The sequence below is a fragment of the Otolemur garnettii genome, unplaced genomic scaffold, assembly GCF_000181295.1.
Source record: "Otolemur garnettii isolate 467f Iridium unplaced genomic scaffold, OtoGar3 scaffold00011, whole genome shotgun sequence".
Taxonomy (NCBI): domain Eukaryota; kingdom Metazoa; phylum Chordata; class Mammalia; order Primates; family Galagidae; genus Otolemur; species Otolemur garnettii.
The window spans coordinates 35,512,536-35,530,516 of NW_003852406.1; the positions used below are offsets into that span (position 1 = coordinate 35,512,536).

The 17,981-nt window shown below is 44.2% G+C and overlaps 1 protein-coding gene, 1 long non-coding RNA gene and 1 other non-coding gene across 4 annotated transcripts in view; 1 reads left to right on the top strand and 2 right to left on the bottom strand.

Annotated features, from left to right (window-relative positions):
- FSD2 (fibronectin type III and SPRY domain containing 2) overlaps positions 1-12,434 on the top strand; it is a 48,795-nt gene extending 36,361 nt beyond the window's left edge. Inside the window, exons 12-14 of one of the 2 annotated variants that reach the window (XM_003784601.3) lie at positions 397-529; positions 7,137-7,313; positions 10,004-12,434. In XM_003784601.3, coding sequence (XP_003784649.1) covers positions 397-529; positions 7,137-7,313; positions 10,004-10,253 — 560 coding nt within the window. In that variant the 3' untranslated portion in view covers positions 10,254-12,434. Of the gene's footprint in view, positions 1-396; positions 530-2,038; positions 2,162-7,136; positions 7,314-10,003 lie in introns of those variants that run through there. The other variant, XM_023510135.1, reaches the window with a different exon arrangement.
- LOC105886448 overlaps positions 12,435-17,981 on the bottom strand; it is an 8,204-nt gene continuing 2,657 nt past the window's right edge. Inside the window, exons 2-3 of the long non-coding RNA XR_002771959.1 lie at positions 15,199-15,343; positions 12,435-12,568 (exon numbers count right to left, since the gene is read on the bottom strand). This is a non-coding gene — a long non-coding RNA (uncharacterized LOC105886448). The remainder of the gene's footprint in view (positions 12,569-15,198; positions 15,344-17,981) is intronic.
- On the bottom strand, positions 13,686-13,811 carry LOC111723447. Its single transcript, XR_002771977.1, has one exon.

Consider the following 17,981-nt stretch of genomic DNA (forward strand, 5'->3'; position numbering starts at 1 on the left):
GGCCCGGGCTGGATTCAAACCTACCACCTTGGGTGTATGTGGCTGGCGCCCGAGCCACTTGAGCCACAGGCGCGGAGCCGAGGCAACTGATTTCTTAACTACCCTGTGCCTCAGTTTCCTCATCTACAAAAGAGAAATAGTAACAGCTGTTTCTAAGGGTAATTGTGAGGATTTAAGCAGATGGGACTTGCTGACTGCTTAGCTCAGCAGCAGACACATAAGCTCTGGCCCTGCGTGTTACTTGCCATCTTCTTCACTAGGAGGCTGCTCAAAGCAGGGTGGCGTCCTCTGTGTCTTAGAGGAGGCTGCACGCCCAGGACAGCTCTGCCCTAGGTGGAGCGCCGGGAGCAGGAAAGTAATCGGCTAGGGGGGCTTCCTGTTTTCCCTCCCCCACAGGAAGCTACTTTCACCTCAACGAGGACACCTGCCATCCCTGGCTGGCCATTTCTGAAGATGGGTTTACAGTCGTCAGAAGCGAAAGGCAGACCACTGCCAGGGAGCCACTCCCCAGCAGCGCGCGCTTTACCAGGTACTTTGTCAACCGCTCAGGAGGAGGTTTTGTTACTTCCCTGATACGCAGTCTTCCTCCGGTAAAATCCGGTTAGCACACCGGGTGCAGCCTCTGGGAGGGTGCATGGGGAATCCCGGAAATGAATAAGGAGGTGCCGGCCGGTGGAGGGAGGGCGCGAGAGGCAGAGGTCCGGCTGGTGCCGGCGGGAAGCAGGTGGGTCCCCCACGGAGCCGGAGAGCAGAAACAGGACCTTGCTCTTGCGGGGACAGAGCTCTTACCTAGTGCTCTGTCCTGCACTGTGGTACCTTGTACCTAAACTCCTGATGAAAACTGGCGATGAAGGGAGCCTGACCTAAAGTGAGCGGGAAAGGTTTGCACGGACGTGTGACCTGACGGGCGGAAACTCAAAGATGCTGTCTGGCTGGCTGTTGGTACGATAGCTATTGAAATGATTTATTCCTTCTTTCCGAAGACTCAGAAAACAGTTCAAATGAGGAGAAAGTAACAAAAAACAATAGGAGAAAAAAAGAACAGAGGTTAACTTAAAAGGCTAATTAAATTTCCAGAATTAAACATTTAATGTGGCAGTCCAGCTTCCTGGTAGGACAGAAAGGGCAAAAAGCGTTCCTGGTAGGTTGCTTTTAGAGTCAAAGAGCATCTTCTAAGGAAGGGAAGGGGCTCTCCCACGAGTGCTGGAAGAGCAGCTTTTTGGAAAATTGCATCCAGCTTCCCAGTCTGGGTGCTGGACAGTCCCTCAGTTGGCTCCTCTGAGCCTGACTTCCTGCTGGCCTTTGTACTTGCCTCAGGTGTTGCATTAGTGTGAAAAAGCAGGAGTTTGCAGGGTGCAAAGGTGTCGACCTAAGGGGAGGAAGTGCAGGCAAAATCAATATTGTTTATTTGGGCCAAGCTTAAGGAACGTGACCCAGGAGTATAGACAGATTCAAGTTGCCCTGCATATAAATTCCAGTTAGCAGCTTCGAGGAAAGCTTTTTTTTTTTTTTTTTTTTTGAGACAGGGCCTCATTTTGTCACCCCGGGTAGAGTGCCGTATCATCATAGTTCATAGCAACCCAAAACTCCTGGCTCATACAATCCTCCCGCCTCAGCCCCCCACGTGCCTGGGACTCAAGCACCCACCACAGCACCCAGCTATGTGAGGAAAGCATTTTTAAAGGCCAAGGGTGGGGGCCGAGAGTGGGCTAATACAAAGTTGTTTGTTAGGAATTCTCATTAGCCTAGGAAATAATGTGGATTAGAGATTGCCTATACACTATAGGGTGGGGATTAGAGTCCGGTGGGGAGTTATTAGGCTAATTTACACCACCTTGTGGCAGTAGCAGTTTCAGGAGACGAATACATACCTCCAATGGGGAGTAGGTTGTGAGTGTGTTGATCTCTGGGCCTGATTTTAATGTCTCATTTTAATGTCTCTGGGCCTGAAATTAAAAGGATTTGCACTTGTCAATAAAAGTTCTTTTCTTTTCTCAGAGGAAAACAATTTTATCCTTTCCCTCCTCTGCCCATTCAGCCCAGGGCTGGAGAATATAGAGAAGAATGAGAAGCAATAAAGGTTTTGCAGGACTGACACCAGAGCAATGTTTAAAGCTGACTTTTTCTTAGGTAGGTGTTGTGGTGGGTGCCTATAGGCTCAGCTACTCGGGAGGTTGAGGCAAGAGGATCGCTTGAGACCAAGAATTTGAGGTTGCTGTGAGCTTTGATGCCACTGCACTCTAGCCTGGGGCAACAGAGTGAGACTCTGTCTCAAAAACAAAACAAAAAAGCTAACTTTTTCTCTCATGGGCTTTGCAGTAGGCCCCTGTGACCACAGGTCCCGGGCAGCCCACCTCCCTCTGGGGCCCTTTACAACCCATCAACCTCTGTACTTGACACAACTCTAGCCTCTTTCGCCAAGGTCTCCTCGACCCTCACAGGAAGCCCTCTTGGACAGGATTTCCTGAAAAACAACACGGAGACAATTTTTATGGTGGGTTCTGGTCACACCTGGTCCTGGGGAAACATCCACCGGGACCAGGCCACTGCTACTTCACTGTTCATTTGTGTGAATTATAAGGCAGTTTCTGGACAGCCTCAAGCATTTGCAGGTCTTTGGTGTTGCATTAAAAGTTGCAAAAACAGTTTTTGGCTTTCTCTGCAAGTTCTGCTTAGGTGGTCTAGCATCTCACCTTGCAGTACAGTTTTGTTTGTTTGTTTGTTTGAGACAGAATCTCACGATGTCACCCTCAGTAGGGTGCTGTGGCGTCACAGCTCACAGCAACCTCCAATTCTTGGGCTTAAGCAATTCTTTTGTCTCAGCCTCCCAAGTACCTGGGACTATAGGCGCCCACCTCAACACCCAGCTATTTTTCTTGTTGTTGTAGTTGTCATTGTTTAGCAGGCTCAGACCGAGTTCGAACCCGCCAGCCTTGGTGCATGTGGCTGGCGCTGTAACCACTGTGCTATGGGTTCTGAGGCTCAGTACAGGAGTTCTTTTTTATTTTTTATTTATTAAATCATAGCTGTGTACATTAATGCAATTATGAGATACAATGTGCTAGTTTTATATACATTTTGAAATACTTTCATCAAACTGGTTAACATAGTATTCACTGCATTTTCTTAGTTGTTGTTAAGATATTTATATTCTACCCTTAGTAGATTTAACATGTACCCTTGTGAAATGCACTGTAGGTGTGGTCCCACCAGTTACCCTCCCTAGGAGTTCTTAACACCCATTATTTTGTTCTTGGCTTTTTGTGGTCCAGCCAGATTGAGTTACCAAAATACTCAGGTAACAGGATATTAAAATGTACTATAATACCCTGTGAAACACTGATGTGCACTGGGGGTAAAAAGATGAAGAGACAGACAGTCCCTGCCCCGCCAAGAGTCAGATCTTCAGGTTAGGGAGATGCACATGGAGAAGGTACACAGTTAGGCAGACTTATGCACAGGGCATTGAGGGGCCCGCAGGATGAAGACTTCTTGGAGAGGCCGGGTTTGGAGGGATTAAAATAGTTCTTCAAGCCAAAAAGTCAGGTAAGTACATTATACGAGTACAGATGGAAGAAGTGGGAAAGATCTCATTTGGAGGTTATCCAGTGATCCTCAAACTTTTTAAACACGGGGCTAGTTCACTGTCCCTCAGACTGTTGGAGGGCCGGACTGCGGGCCCCGGGACGAGTCTGCTGCTAAGCAGGACAGGCAGCAGCAGCAAAAACACCTGGTGGGCTGGATAAATGTCCTAGGCAGGCTGCATGTGGCCCACAGGCCGTAGTTTGAGGACACCTGGTATAGGCAATTTATCATGTCCATAGAATGGGCTCTGTAATGGGAAGAGGTGGAAAGTTAGGAAAGACAGAAAAGGTCCCATACCAAAAAAAAATATGGATTTTATTCTTAAGGTGGTAACAATTATTGGAGGATTTGAAGCAGGGAAACGGATCAAATTTATATTTCAGAAAGATCACAGCGCGCTCTGCGATGTGAGCTGGGGGAGAGGGAAAGGCAGATGGGAAATGAGAGCAGAGAGGAGACTGTGGAGGCCTTAACTGAGCAGTGGGATGGATGAGAGGAGTCAAGGGACTCAAAGCTACTTAGCACATAAAACCAACAACTGAGGTGTAAAACTTCCTAAATAAATACTAGAATACTAAAATTTTTTTTTAAAGGCATGTGTCAGGGACCATAATATTGCTGTATTTACACAGTTCTTACCAAGTGCCAGATATGTTTCCTTACATGGACTGTCTCATTCAGCCTTCACAATCCTGTGAGGTCCATACTTTTATCAATCCCATTTCATAAATAAGGAAACTGAGGCAGGCCAGGTATGGTGGCTCACACCTATAACCCTAGCACTCTGGGAGACCAAGGCAAGTGGACTGCCTGAGCTCAAGGGTTCAAGAGCAGCCTGAGTTAGAGTGAGACACCACCCCCACCGTCTCTACTAAAAATAGAAAAGTTAGGTGGGCATCATGATGGGTGCCTGTAGTCCCAGCTCCTCGGGAAGCTGAAGCAAGAGAATCACTTGACCCCAGGAGTTTCAGTTATGATATCACGGCACTGTAGCCTGGGCAACAGAGTGAGACTCTGTGTCACAAATAAACAAAAATAAAAAACAGAGGTACAGAGAAGTAATTTGCTCAAGGGCATAATGCTATTAAGGGTTGGAGCTGGAATGAAACTAGAACAAGCGTCCTCAAACATTTTAAACAGGGGGCCAGTTCACTGTTCCTCAGACCGTTGGAGGGCTGGACTGTGGGCCCCAGGATGAGTTGGCTGCTAAGCAGGACAGGCAGCGGTGGCAAAAACACCCTGCAGGCCGGATAAAATGTCCTCGGTGGGCCTGTGGGCCATAGTTTGAGGACGCCTGAAATAGAAGCTGAGTTTGTAGCTATTGTGTTTTCTTGTCTTCGTTTTCTGGCTTGGGTCACTGGGTACATAATGAGTCTATCAACTCCAAAGGAAAAAACCTTAAACACAAACTTTGGTAAGTGAGCAGGATGAGAACGTGACTGAAGTTGAAATAATAAATGGAGCTTTCCAACTTGGGCCTGCAGAATGGCTCCTGCCAAGAAGGGTGGTGGGAAGAAATAGGGCCATTCTGCCATCAACGAGATGGTAAGAATGCACCATCAACATTCACAAATGCATCCATGGAGTGGGCTTCAAGAAGCAGCCCCTAGGGCACTCAGAGAGATCCAGAAATTTGCCATGAAAGAGGGGGGGGGGACCTCCAGGTGTGTGCATTCAAACAAAGCTGTCTGGGCAAAGGCATAAGGAACGTCCCATGCGGTATCCCTATGTGCTTGTCCAGAAAATGTAATGGAGATGAAGATTCACCAAACAAGCTCTACTTGGTTACCTATGTACCTGTTACCACTTTCAAAAACCTATAGACAGTCAACATGGACAAGAACTAACTGGTGATTTTCAGACACATCAAATAAAGTTATAAAACCACAGGAAAAAACACAACAGATGGAAATGTGGATGTGGAGCTTGATGTAGAGATGACTTAATTTGATAGGTGACAGTCTCCTTCCCAGAGCTTTGCTTGGTTTGCAGAACTTGGGGCTTTGAGAGTAAAGAGGAATTTTTTTTTACAACAGCTGAAGAAATCCTTCTAGGGATGGTGGGGTGGCTACGTAAATGCTGGCTAACAGAGGAGTCTCCTGAAGGAAGTAGAACATTCACTTTTGGAGATACTGATGTAATCTGATTTTAAATGAAAACCTTCCTTTGTTGAGTTTACTGTTGTAGAGCAAAACATCACTCTGACCTTTGTCAGTAAGCTTGGAGGTAGACTTTGCTATTTGTGAGGGGTTTAGCTCATCTTGGAATGGCCTCTGAATCCTTTTTTTTTTTTAGGAGACAAGAGTCTCACTTTATTGCTCTCTGTAGAGTGCTGTGATGTTACAGCTCACAGCAACCTCCTGGGCTTAGGTGATTCTCTTGCCTCAGCCTCCTGAGTAGCTGTGACTACAGGTGCCTGCCAAAACGCCCGGCTATTTTTTTGTTGCAGTTCAGCCAGGGCTGGGTTCAAACCTGCCACCCTCAGTATATGGGGCTGGGGCCCTACCCACTGAGCCACAGGCACCACCTGAATTCTTATCCTCTACCTGAAGTCATCCCTAACATCAGGGTCACCTCATAGACCCCCCCATGTCATTTTGTACAATAATCAAGTACAGGCCAGTTTGTGAACTTCAAGCACATGGTGTCCTCGATTGTGCTATATTATGTGTGTTTTCTATCCTTTTCCTTATGAACAAATAAGTCAAAGCTTTATTATTGCTATGAAAGCCCCAGTGCTGGGTGTGGTGGCTCACACCTTTAATCCCAGCACTTTAGGAGGCTGAGGTGGGAGGATCACTTAAGCCTGGGCAAAATAGTAAAACCCTATCTCTAAAAAAACAATAAAAAAAACTGGATATGGTGCTGCACATCTGTAGTCTTGGGTGTCTGAGGCACAAAGATCAGTTAAGCTCAGGAGTTTGAAGTTACAATCACCTATGACTGCAATACTGCACTCCAGCATGGGTGACAGTGAGACCCTGTCTCAAATAAAGCCTCCAATCACTTTTTTTTTTTGAGACAGAGCCTGAAGCTGTTGCCCTGGGTAGAGTGCTGTGGCATCACAGCTCACAGCAACCTCCAAGTCCTGGGCTCAAGCGATTCTCCTGCCTCTGTCTCCCAAGTAGCTGGGATTACAGGTGCCTGCCACAACGCCTGGCTATTTTTTGGTTGCAGCCATCATTGTTGTTTGGCGAGCCCAGGCTGGATTCGAACCTCCCAGCTCAGGATTATGTGGCTGGTGCCTTAGCCATTTGAGCCACAGGCGCCGAGCCTCCAATTACTTTTAAGAGCAAACAGAAGCTGTTCTACTGGTTTGGCTTAGTGTCTCATCCTCCCCCATCACCACAAGTGCAATGACCCTCTTCTACTCTGCAGCAGCAGCCAGCTGAGCTCTGGGAGCCAAGGGTGCTTTAAAAGCAAGGTGTCCGGAAGCACCTACCTCCATGTTCACAGACACCCACTGACTGACCTAGGAGTCGGCATCACTCACCTGCACAGCCAGGCCTGAGGGACCCCAAGTCATACATGCTTCCCCTTTCTAAACACAGGTGTGTTGCTGTCATGGGAAATCTGATCATGGTCCGAGGGCGCCATTACTGGGAGGTGGAGGTGGATGAGTTTTTGGACTACACAGTTGGCGTGGCCTTTGAAGACGTCCCTAAACAGGAGGACCTGGGAGCAAACCGCCTTTCCTGGTGCATGAGGCACACATTCACATCATCAAGGTAAAAGGAAATCTGGGTACCCAAGATTAAAATTTGCTTTTAATAGAGAGGTTTTCACTAATAATTAAGGCCCACATGTGTTTCACAAACTATTAAAGTCACTTCCCCTGAAGTCCCGATGAGAAGAGAAAGATCTTTGGAAAGAGCATTGTTTGCCAAGCACTATTCTCTTAGGTGCATTATCTCATTTACTTCTCAAAATTGTACTATTCCATTTTACAAGTGAGATACCTATGCCTCACAGCAGTTAGATCATCTATCCAGCATGGCTTCAGAGCTTGGATTGAAACTCCAGGAGTCTGGCTCCAATGACTGCATTCTTTTTTTTTTTTTTTTCAGAGCCTCAAGCTGTCCCCCTGGGTAGAGCACTGTGGCATTACAGCTCACAGCAACCTCCAACTCCTGGGCTCAAGCGAGTCTCCTGCCTCCACCTCCCAAGTAGCTGGGACCACAGGCGCCCGCCACAACGCCCGGCTATTTTTTGGTTGCAGCCATCATTGTTGTTTGGTGGGCTCGGGCTGGGGATTTGAACCCGCCACCTTAGGTGTACGTGGCTGGCGCCTTAGCCGGTTGAGCTATAGGCACCAACCCCAATGACTGCATTCTTAACCTTAAAGCAATTGATTTTTCATTTATGTTCAGCTTCAGTGTTATTAAGTGGATAGTTTAATTTGAAGCCCTAATTCCATTTTTTCAAGTAAATGTGGGCAAGAGGCCTAACGGTCACACCTAATTCTAGTTTGCTTCCACTGCTACACACTCGGTCTATACATACGTGGTGTATACATGCTTCCATTGAGGGAAGCACGTGGCAACCCTGGGTGAAATCCTGCAAAGCCCAACCAATGGACAGAACTTTCAGACTTAGAAGGCCATAGTTACAAAAAAAAAAACAGGAAAAAAGAAACCCCCAAACCATACTGCTTTCTGTAATATGGAGCCTCTGGCTCTCCTTGGCTTGCTGAATCCAGTGTTCTCTGACCGCGATCCTCCCTCCTGGTTATTGAAACGTATCTGCTATACCTAAGCATGAGGGGGAAGACCAACTCTTCCCCCCTAAGAGACTGAGACTATAATGAACTAGCCCCAGACCCAGTTTGAGGATTCCAAAGATTACTATGCACTAAGCCAGATAGTTTGGGGATTCTGTCTGAAGTAAGACTATAGGGCAACAAAGTCTCCTCTTCTTTAGAAAGGTAAAGGGCAAAACTCAAGGAGCAGAAAGGCTGCCTCAGAGTTTGTGTGCAGTAGGAGAAGACAGAAGAGGGCTGGAAACATGAGACAAAAGACAAAGAAGTGCAGGCAAGAGGCCAAGTGCTAAGGCAGCTTCTTGCATCCTGCCTTGGCAGGATGGAGTATGTATTACAAGTAGAGGACATGGGTATGGTGTCCTCGGATATGATCTTCTAGTAGATTCTTTTTTTTGTTTTTTGTAGAGACAGAGTCTCACTTGATCACCCTTGGTAGAATGCCATGGCATCACAGCTCATAGCACCTCCAACTCCTGGGCTTAGGTGATTCTATTGCCTCAGCCTCCTGAGTAGCTGGGACTACAGGCGCCCACCACAACGCCCGGCTATTTTTTTGTTGCAGTTTGGCTGGGGCCGGGTTCAAACCTGCCACCCTTGGTATATGGGGCCGGTGCCCTACCCACTGAGCCACAGGTGCTGCCCTAGACTCCTGTTTTTTGTTCTCTAGTATTAGACTATTAGTGGTGGAAGGGAAGGACTCCCAGCTTCTAGCAGCTGCTTAGTTAAGAAAAGATCAGATAAGGTGAACTGAGACAGGGATAGGCTGGCTTGCCCTGACACATTTGGACTGTACTCCAAGTGTTCATCCTGGTATGGTGGCACACAGAGCTCTTCAGGAAATTCCTGTGGCTAGTTTTGGTTTCAGCCATTTTCAAAGCACATAAGATAAGAGTTTAGTTAAAAGGCACTAGTACAGGGCAGCGCCTGTGGCTCAGTGAGTAGGGTGCCAGCCCCATATACTGAGGGTGGTGGGTTCAAACCTGGCCCTGGCCAAACTGCAACCAAAAAATAGCTGGGCATCATGGTGGGTGCCTATAGTCCCAGCTACTTGTGAGGCTGAGGCAAGAGAATCGCGTAAGCCCAGGAGTTGGAGGTTGCTGTGAGCTGTGTGGCGCCACTACACTCTACCAACGGCCATAAAGTAAGACTTTGTATCTACAAAAAAAAAAAAGAAAGGCACTAGTACACATGCCACATGCATCGATCAGTGACAGGCTCACTGAAAGCCTATCGGTTTTAAAGTTTACAAACAGGAGTATTTGTGCAGAAGAGCTTATGCCAAAAGGTCCATCTTATCAGAGGAAAGACTACATTTCAAATATTATTATTACAGAGGAGACAAATGCTTGAGCCTTGAAATCCAAATTGTTTAAATGTGTTCTATTTCTGTGCTAAGTTTGATGCAAATGAGTTCATGATATACGGTATGTAAATTTCTTAGGTTGAAGGTTGCTCAAGAACAATCAGAGTTTGTTTCTTAGGACAAATTTTAGAAAAGAGCTATAGTTTATAAAGTATAGTTATTGAAATTACTTTAGTAGTCATTTAATATAAGAAAATAACATCATAGGAGTATGAATAAAATTAATATGAAATGTTCTGTAAATAGTCCATCTACAGAATTTCTGAAGCTTTCTTATTTCAACATTTGATTTTCAGGCATAAGTATGAATTTCTGCACAACAGAACAACTCCAGATATGAGAATAACATGTCCCCCAAAGAAGATTGGCATTCTATTAGACTATGAAAATTCAAAGTTGTCATTTTTCAATGTGGACATTTCTCAGCATCTGTACACATTCAGCTGTCAGCTTTACCAATTTGTACATCCCTGTTTTTCTTTGGAAAACCCTGGGTGTCTAAAGATACATAATGGTATTTCCATGCCAAAGTCTATCACTTTCTGACCATTCTGATGTCCAGTCTCCTCTCTTGAATTCCTACGCCTCTTGCAGCCACTCTCACCTCAGCTGGCCAACCTTTGTATTCAAGCAACATGCAGCCAGTACATTCTGTAGCTCATATAACTGGCAGACAAGTGTGCTGGCTCTCATTTCACCCGACCCGGATTCCATGCACTGCTACCTATGTGATGCTAGGGTAACCATTACCAGGCCTGGCCGTAAAATGAGGGTTCAGACTAAATGAACACAAGTCTTTTAAGTTGTCAAAATGTATTTGTCTATTTGTGTACATGCAGAGATTCTTGAGTCTCCAAGACTTAAAGAGCTCAGGGGAGGAGAGAAGCCTTAGTGGCTCCAACAGCCAGTACACTTTTCATAGGTCAATGAAGAACAGACTTGAGAAGGCCAGAGGCTGCCCAGGAAACCAGGGACCTCATATACCCTTCTTGATGCCCTCTCCCCTTCTATTTGTACATAGTGAGCAGCACTGTCTTTGTAACACCCCCGTGCTGCTTTCCAATTCTAAAAGTACCTCTATAATGCCTAATTCCATGAAGGCAGGGATGGTATCTGTTTTGTTTATCACTTGATCCCCAAGGGCTACTGCTGACACCTAATATTTGTTGATAAATGAAGATCTTCATCTAGCTCCCTATGAAAGATGCCAGGGTTCTCTACAGCAAAGGATCTATGACCAGGAGAGAGGTAAACCTTGAGGGAGGCAGTGAGAAACAGAAGGGCAAGTATGCCCTGATGGCAAGTCGAGGGAAATGGAGCACTCCTGCTACTACAGCAGCTACACCTCCGTGTGGTGCTTCCACTGTGTGTGTGCTGAGGAGGGAGCCTGGGGAGGTAAAACAGAAAACATTACACATACGTGTGGTGCTTTCACTGTGTGTGTGTTGAAGAGGGAGCTTGGGAGATAGATGGAGGTAAAATGGAAAGCATTAGTTGCAACTGATTCTATAAACTGTCCAACAATGTAAAAAGAACCAGATTTGAAATTAGAAGACATATGTTCGATTGCTTTATAGCTACTTTGCCTTATGACTCTGGAAAAGTCACCTTATCTTCTGGAGCTCCTGTTTCTCTTTAATAAACAAGAGGAAAAACACTTGTCTCACAGGACTGGGAGACCTAATGACAAGCTTGAGAGCACCTAATAATATATAGTATATTCCAAGTGCACAACAATTTAAAAACAAAACATCAGCCTACCACAGCGCAAAGCTGAGCACTAACGGGCTTGAAGGTGTCCTGCCTCACCACCCCCACGCCATTGTGAACGTCACCCAACTCTGCCAGCTGCATTCCTGGTTCTCTGGTTTCAATTTCCAGTGCCACTTAAGCTCTGCACAAACAGCATTTTCAAAGCTTGTAAGTCAAGCTACAGAGAACTCCCATTGTGAAGCAATTATCAGAGACAATTCAGTTTCATGTCCCATGGATGCCTCTCTCTAAACCCAGAGATGACCTAATCTTATTACTTACGTCAGCGGTTCTCAACCTGTGGGTCACGACCCACAGAACTGCATTAAAGGGTTGTGGCATTAGGAAGGTTGAGACCCACTGACTTACATGTTAACTGAAAAGGTGTTTCACTTTAAAACTTTCCCGTTTTCCAGTATATGCTAAGTCTAACACACTGAACACTTCTCATCTCCTGCTGAACTCTGCTTACTGGTAGAAGCAACAGCTCAGTTTCCTGAATTAACAACTCACCCTAACAACAGCTCATTACAAGACCTGCTCCACCCCACACACATCTGCTCTGCTGGGCTGGATCACTACCCTGAAATAGGGAAGGTACAGCACATGGAAGCACAAAAATGGTTCAAGTTATAAACAATTGTATGTGTGTGTACACTCAAAAAAGCTCTCAGCTACTGAAATAGAAACTACCAAGTAGAAAACAGGATATCACACAGATGGCACATTTGAATTCAAGATTCTAACAGGCTTTCTAGAATATTTTAATATGAACATGGGTAAATGGAAAAAAAAACTAGACACTTTTAAGTTTTAATAAAATTTTTATTTGACCCCAAAAACTGTCTAAAACTATCTTTGACATTTAAAATCCACTAAATAAGGCAGATAAGCAAGCATCCCAGTTATTCCACATAAAGAACCTTTGTTGAAACATCCTTCTCATTTATTTAGAAAAAAAGAAAGTCAGTAACAGAACTAAATGGAACTTTTGTTTTTTGTGAAATATTCTAATTCTTTAAAATGCCATGAATAATCTGCTGAAACTAAATTCGACAAGGGGAAGGATTTACCTCAAGGCCATGTTCACCTGCAACCTGCTGATAAATCTGTTAAAAAACAAAACAGAAAAAGATTTTTAAAAATTAGACCACTGTAGGCACAACCCCCAACATTGGGCAGTTAAAACAAAAGATACCAAACTCTATTCTTTCCTTAGCTTTACTGTGTCACTTCCTAACTCGAGAGCAGGTCATGAACGTGCGCTTAGGGCTCCCCACCTTAACCAGGGAAGGAGAGCATGGAAAATAGCCACAGCATCTTGACTTAAACTTACATGGGTTTAGTAATGCGGAACACAGTATTCAGAACTGAAGGCACCCTTATTAGATAGAATTGTAAAGTTGGTTAAATAAAATTACATTGGTTTCTGGTTAAATTGTCTTTTATTTAGAAATTAGACTTCCTGCTGGTTCAAATGCTATACAATCACATATTTACATTTAATTTAATATTTCTGAAGCATGTACTTAACCATCAGTATCAAGCAGAGCAAATGCATGGGCAATGGGGCCTTTTTCTTAATACTTCCAGTCTTCCAAAATGGGTGTTAAAATCACATTGCTGGTTGGGTGTGATGTCTCTAGCCTGTAATCCTAGCACTTTGGGAGGCCGAGGCAAGACTGCTTGAGATCAGGAGTTCATGAACCTTGTCTCCACAGAAAACAGAAAAATTAGCCAGGTAATGGTGGTGCTTGTAGTCCCAGTTACTTGGGAGGCTGAGGCAGAAGGATCACTTTGAGCCCAAGAATTGAAGCTGCAGTGAGCTATGATCATACTACTGCCCTTATGTCCATGCAACAAAGTGAGACACTGTCTCAAAAAAAAAAAAAAAGTATATATGTGTGTGTGTGTGTGTATCATACACAACTCATAACTGGAAGATGCTCACAGTGCAATTTGCTGTGACAAGGCACTCTGTTAATGAGACTATATGGTGTTTATGCAAAAAGGTTCAGCCACCAGAAAACTTTCTGGACTCTATGAAGACTGCACTATAAGAAGAGTCCTCTCCTCAACTTAATGCAACACCTTCTCCAATTTCCAGTCACCTTCCCATCAATTAGTAGAATAAGATTCTCATGTGTTCACTATATCTCTCTGTCTTTCTTGTCCATGAACTTACTATTCCTATTTTCCATAGAAAGACAAAGGAAAGTATATGATTGCTGTTGGTAAATAAGTAGGTCTTGAATGTATTTTGCAAACAAGACCTGTTCTATCTACCTTTTCCTTTAGGAGGCTAAAAGCAGAGTCACTTGACTTCAAGGACTCTGTTTCCTCAGTCTCCACAAGAACATGACCAAGTCCAACTCTTAAAACACTGTTCAACATACCAAGATATTAAAGGACAGATCATTTATAACTTTAAGCTTCAAGAGATTTGAATTCTTTCCTATGTTTGCTTCACTATAATCAATGGTTAATCTCAATGCAAGATAAGACTTTTTTATTTGAAAAGAAGACCCCCGGGCTTGGTGCCTGTAGTTTAGTAGCTAGGGTGCCAACCACATACACCAGAGCTGGCGGGTTTGAACCCAACCCAGGCCTGCCAAACAATAAAGACAATTACAACAAAAAAATAGCTGGGTGTTGTGGCAGGCACCCATAGTCCCAGCTACTTGGGAGGCTGAAGCAAGAGAATCACTTAAGCCCAAGAGTTTGAGGTTGCTGTGAGCTATAATGCCACAGCACTCTACTGAGGGTGACATCGTGAGATTCTTGTCTCAAAAAAAAAAAAAGAAGACCCCAGGTCAGCATCTTTTCTGTCCCTAGGAAGTCTCCTAGAAAAGAGTATGTGACCATGACCTGGGCACAGCCACTGCCCTAAATGTTAGAATTGCTACTGAAGAGTGCTGGCTCTTTTCAAGCATATCATGTCTGACTACTTCACTGGTTGTTTTCTGCTATTGCCAGTCCCAGAAAAAAAATTAAGCCCAACTCACTGACTGCTTTGTCTTTACTTTCCCAGACTTTAACAGAAGCAGTTTTTCTGTTCTATTTTACCTTACTTAAATCTGTGGGATTAAACTATCATTTATTTGAATTATACAAAGTAAACAGTTTACAGCTGATTCAAACAACCCATAATCACTTAGACAATAAAAATGTTTTTGTGTTATGAACTTGGATTCTAATCTTGCTGTCACTCCCATTCTCATTCCTAAGCCTCTTCCTTCAAAGATTAAGGACATCATTAAAAGATGCCCTTAAATTAAAACAGATTGGATTGGAAACAGGAATGTAATCCATTCACTGGGAAGGTACTCAACTAACAAAACTAAAGCCTTCCCACTGTGCGTTTTAACAAAGGAGGGGCATGATTTTCAGAGGCAGGGTTATTAGCTATACACATTATTTCTTGGCAAACCTATTATTCTGCCCCCTCATATTTCCTTTCCATCTAATTAAGGGAGAAAGGGGCAGGGAGAGAAAAGAAAAACAAGAAACATTACCTAAAAATAAGGCTGTCACTCTGACAAAAGCTGTTGTACGCATACTTGACGCTATCTTTTGCACCATTTATAATCATAAGCCAGCCACAACTTCCTAGGCAACCAAAATGGGACCTTCCCTTCCTTGTTCACCTAATGCCTATGCAGTTTTTCCAAAAATCACCTTTTGGAAGCACTGCCTAATTCTTTGCTCTCCCAGGTTGAGTTAAGTGCCACACACTCACCTCTTTTAGAACACACAGTGGACAGACTGTAACTGTTGACTTGTCTGCTCCATTTCACTGTGAACAAATCAAAGGCAAGCATTCTTATCTCTGAATGATCAGAACGTGGAAACAATTGCTTTGTACTTTCAGGGAGCTCACATACCTGAAAAGAGAAAAAGAGAAATCAAATTATCTTTCAAATCAAAGGAAAAGCCTCTTCACTAAAAAGCAAAGCAGCTTTCAAATTTGTGCGTGCTTGGTGGGTAGAGGGGAAGGTTACAAATATGAAGCAAAAATATCAACCTCTCTTCTGTCCCAAAACAGCTGAGGAATGTGACCCTGTTATCAATGGTGCTCTCTGGTGACTTCTCATCTGGGAAGAGAGGAGGGAGTGTAGAAGATATGGGAAGTGGGAAAGATGAATGTTGTTTAGAATGTGCTTCTGATCACTGCAAGAGACCTTTTACACTCACACTTAATATTTATTATAGCTGTGAATATTCTTAAGACAGCCCAAAGAGCTGTAACGTGTGAATTTTAAATGTTCTGAATTATGGCCAGGTTAAGTAGCTCACACCTGTAATCCTAACACTCTGAGAGGCAAAGGTGGGAGGATCACTTGAGCTCAGGAGTAAAAGACAACTCTAAGCAAAGCAAGACCCCCATCTCTACCAAAAAATAGAAACATTAGCCAAGTGTGCTGAGTGCCTATAGTCCCAGCTATTTAGGAGGCTGAGGGGGTAGGATCACTTGAGCACAGGAGTTTGAAGTTGCTGTGGGGTAGGCTGAGGCCATAGCACTCCAGTCCAGGCAACAGATGGAGACTCTTTCTCAAAAAAAAAAAAAAAGAAGAAATTGGGGCAGTGCCTGTGGCTCAGTAGGTGGGGCGCCAGCCCCATATACTGAGGGTGGCAGGTTCAAACCTGGCACTGGCCAAACTGAAACAAAAAATAGCCAGGCGTTGTGGTGGGCACTTGGGGTCCCAGTTACTAGGGAGGCTGAGGAAGGAGAATCGCCTAAGCCCAGGAGTTGGAGGTTGCTGTGAGTTGTGTGACACCACGGCACTCTACTGAGGGTGATAAAGTGAGACTCTGTCCCTACCAAAAAAAAAAATAGAGGAAGAAATTGTGAATTATAAGTTTGCTTTGAGGGTGGTGCCTGTGGCTCAAAGGAGTAGAGCACCAGCCCCATAATGCCAGAGGTGGCAGGTTCAAACCCAGCCCCGGCCAAAAACTGCAAAAAAAAAAAAAAGAAAAAAAAATTGATTTGAATACCTACCCTGGAGACTAGTGAATGGAAGCCACCCCCTTGGTCACTGCTTAACTATCTGTCTTACCTTTACAGCACAACATGACTATGTGATATCTGCTAGTTTTAGAGAAAATTCTATGCTATAAAGGTAATAAACTTAGGGACTTACACAGATCACAAGTAATTCCTTCTCAAATGTCAAGTGTCTTTAAAAATGGGAGCAGCTCCCTCACATGTGATAGAAAGCAACAATTAAAGCACCTGCCCCAAACCACTCTGGCCAAATTTATGTATTACCTGACAGGTAGAAATAAGATGGAGGCATCCCCTATTACTAAAATCTTATTCTTTCTAAAAAGGTGATGAATGGCTAGAATTTTCAAGTAGTGGGATCTCATATTCCATTATTTTATTTTATTATTTATTTTTTTGAGACAGAGTCTCTCTGTTGCCCAGGCATCAGTATAGCTCACAGCAACCTCAAATTCCTGGACTCTTGCTCAGACTGGTCTCCAACTCCCGGACTCAGGTGATCCTCCTACATCAGCCTCCAGAGTAGATGGGACTACAAACATGTGCCATAATGACTGGCTAATTTTTTATTTTTAGTAGAGACAGGATCTCGTTCTTGCTTAAGCTGGTCTTGAACTCCTGGGCTCAAGTGATCCTCCTGCCTTGGCCTCCCAGAGTTCTGGGATTACAGGTGTGAGCCTCTGAACCTGGCCATGTTCTGTTACATTAAATCACAAATATATGTTCCTAGTCCTTCAGTTTCCCAAATAACCATATTATCTACCTATCTACCAACAATTTCTATACAAAATTAAGGCATTTTAAACATTATTTATTCATTCATTTAACAACTACAAACTCAGTAGTAATAGTCTATGTACTAACTTATCAGTGGAAAGTCATGAACTCTGGAAGAGAGAGAAAGGAGTTAGAAGATGGATGCTATAACATGCTGAGGTTTCTGGTAGGGAAAGGTGATTTAGTTGGCCAAGGGAGTGAGTACAGCAGACTGCTTTTGGCTTGTTTATGTTTAAATCCAATGAACTGGTAGTTTTCTCTTCTTAGCCCTTGATTCTCTAGTTGTCTTAAACCACTGTCTGAAGCCATATAAAAAGGCCATGGAGCCAGGTATGGTGGCTCATGACTATAATCTCAGCCCTTTGGGAAGCTGAGGTCAGAGGATTACTTGAGGGCCAGGAGTCTGAGACCAGCCTCTGCAACATATTAAGATCCCAATCTCTACCAAAAGAGAAAAGAAAAAAAATCATCCAGGTGTGGTGGTGTGTATCTGTGGTCCCCACTGCTCAGGAAACTCAGGTGGGAGAATTGCTTAAGCTGGGGCATTTGAGGTTATTGTATCCTATAATTGCAACACTGCACTGCAAAAGAATGAGAAGACCTTGTCTCTTAAGAAATGCAACTGGGGCTCGGCACCTGTGGCTCAAGCAGCTAAGGCACCAGCCACATACACCTGAGCTGGCGGGTTCGAATCCAGCCTGGGCCTGCCAAACAACAATGACGGCTGCAACCAAAAAAAA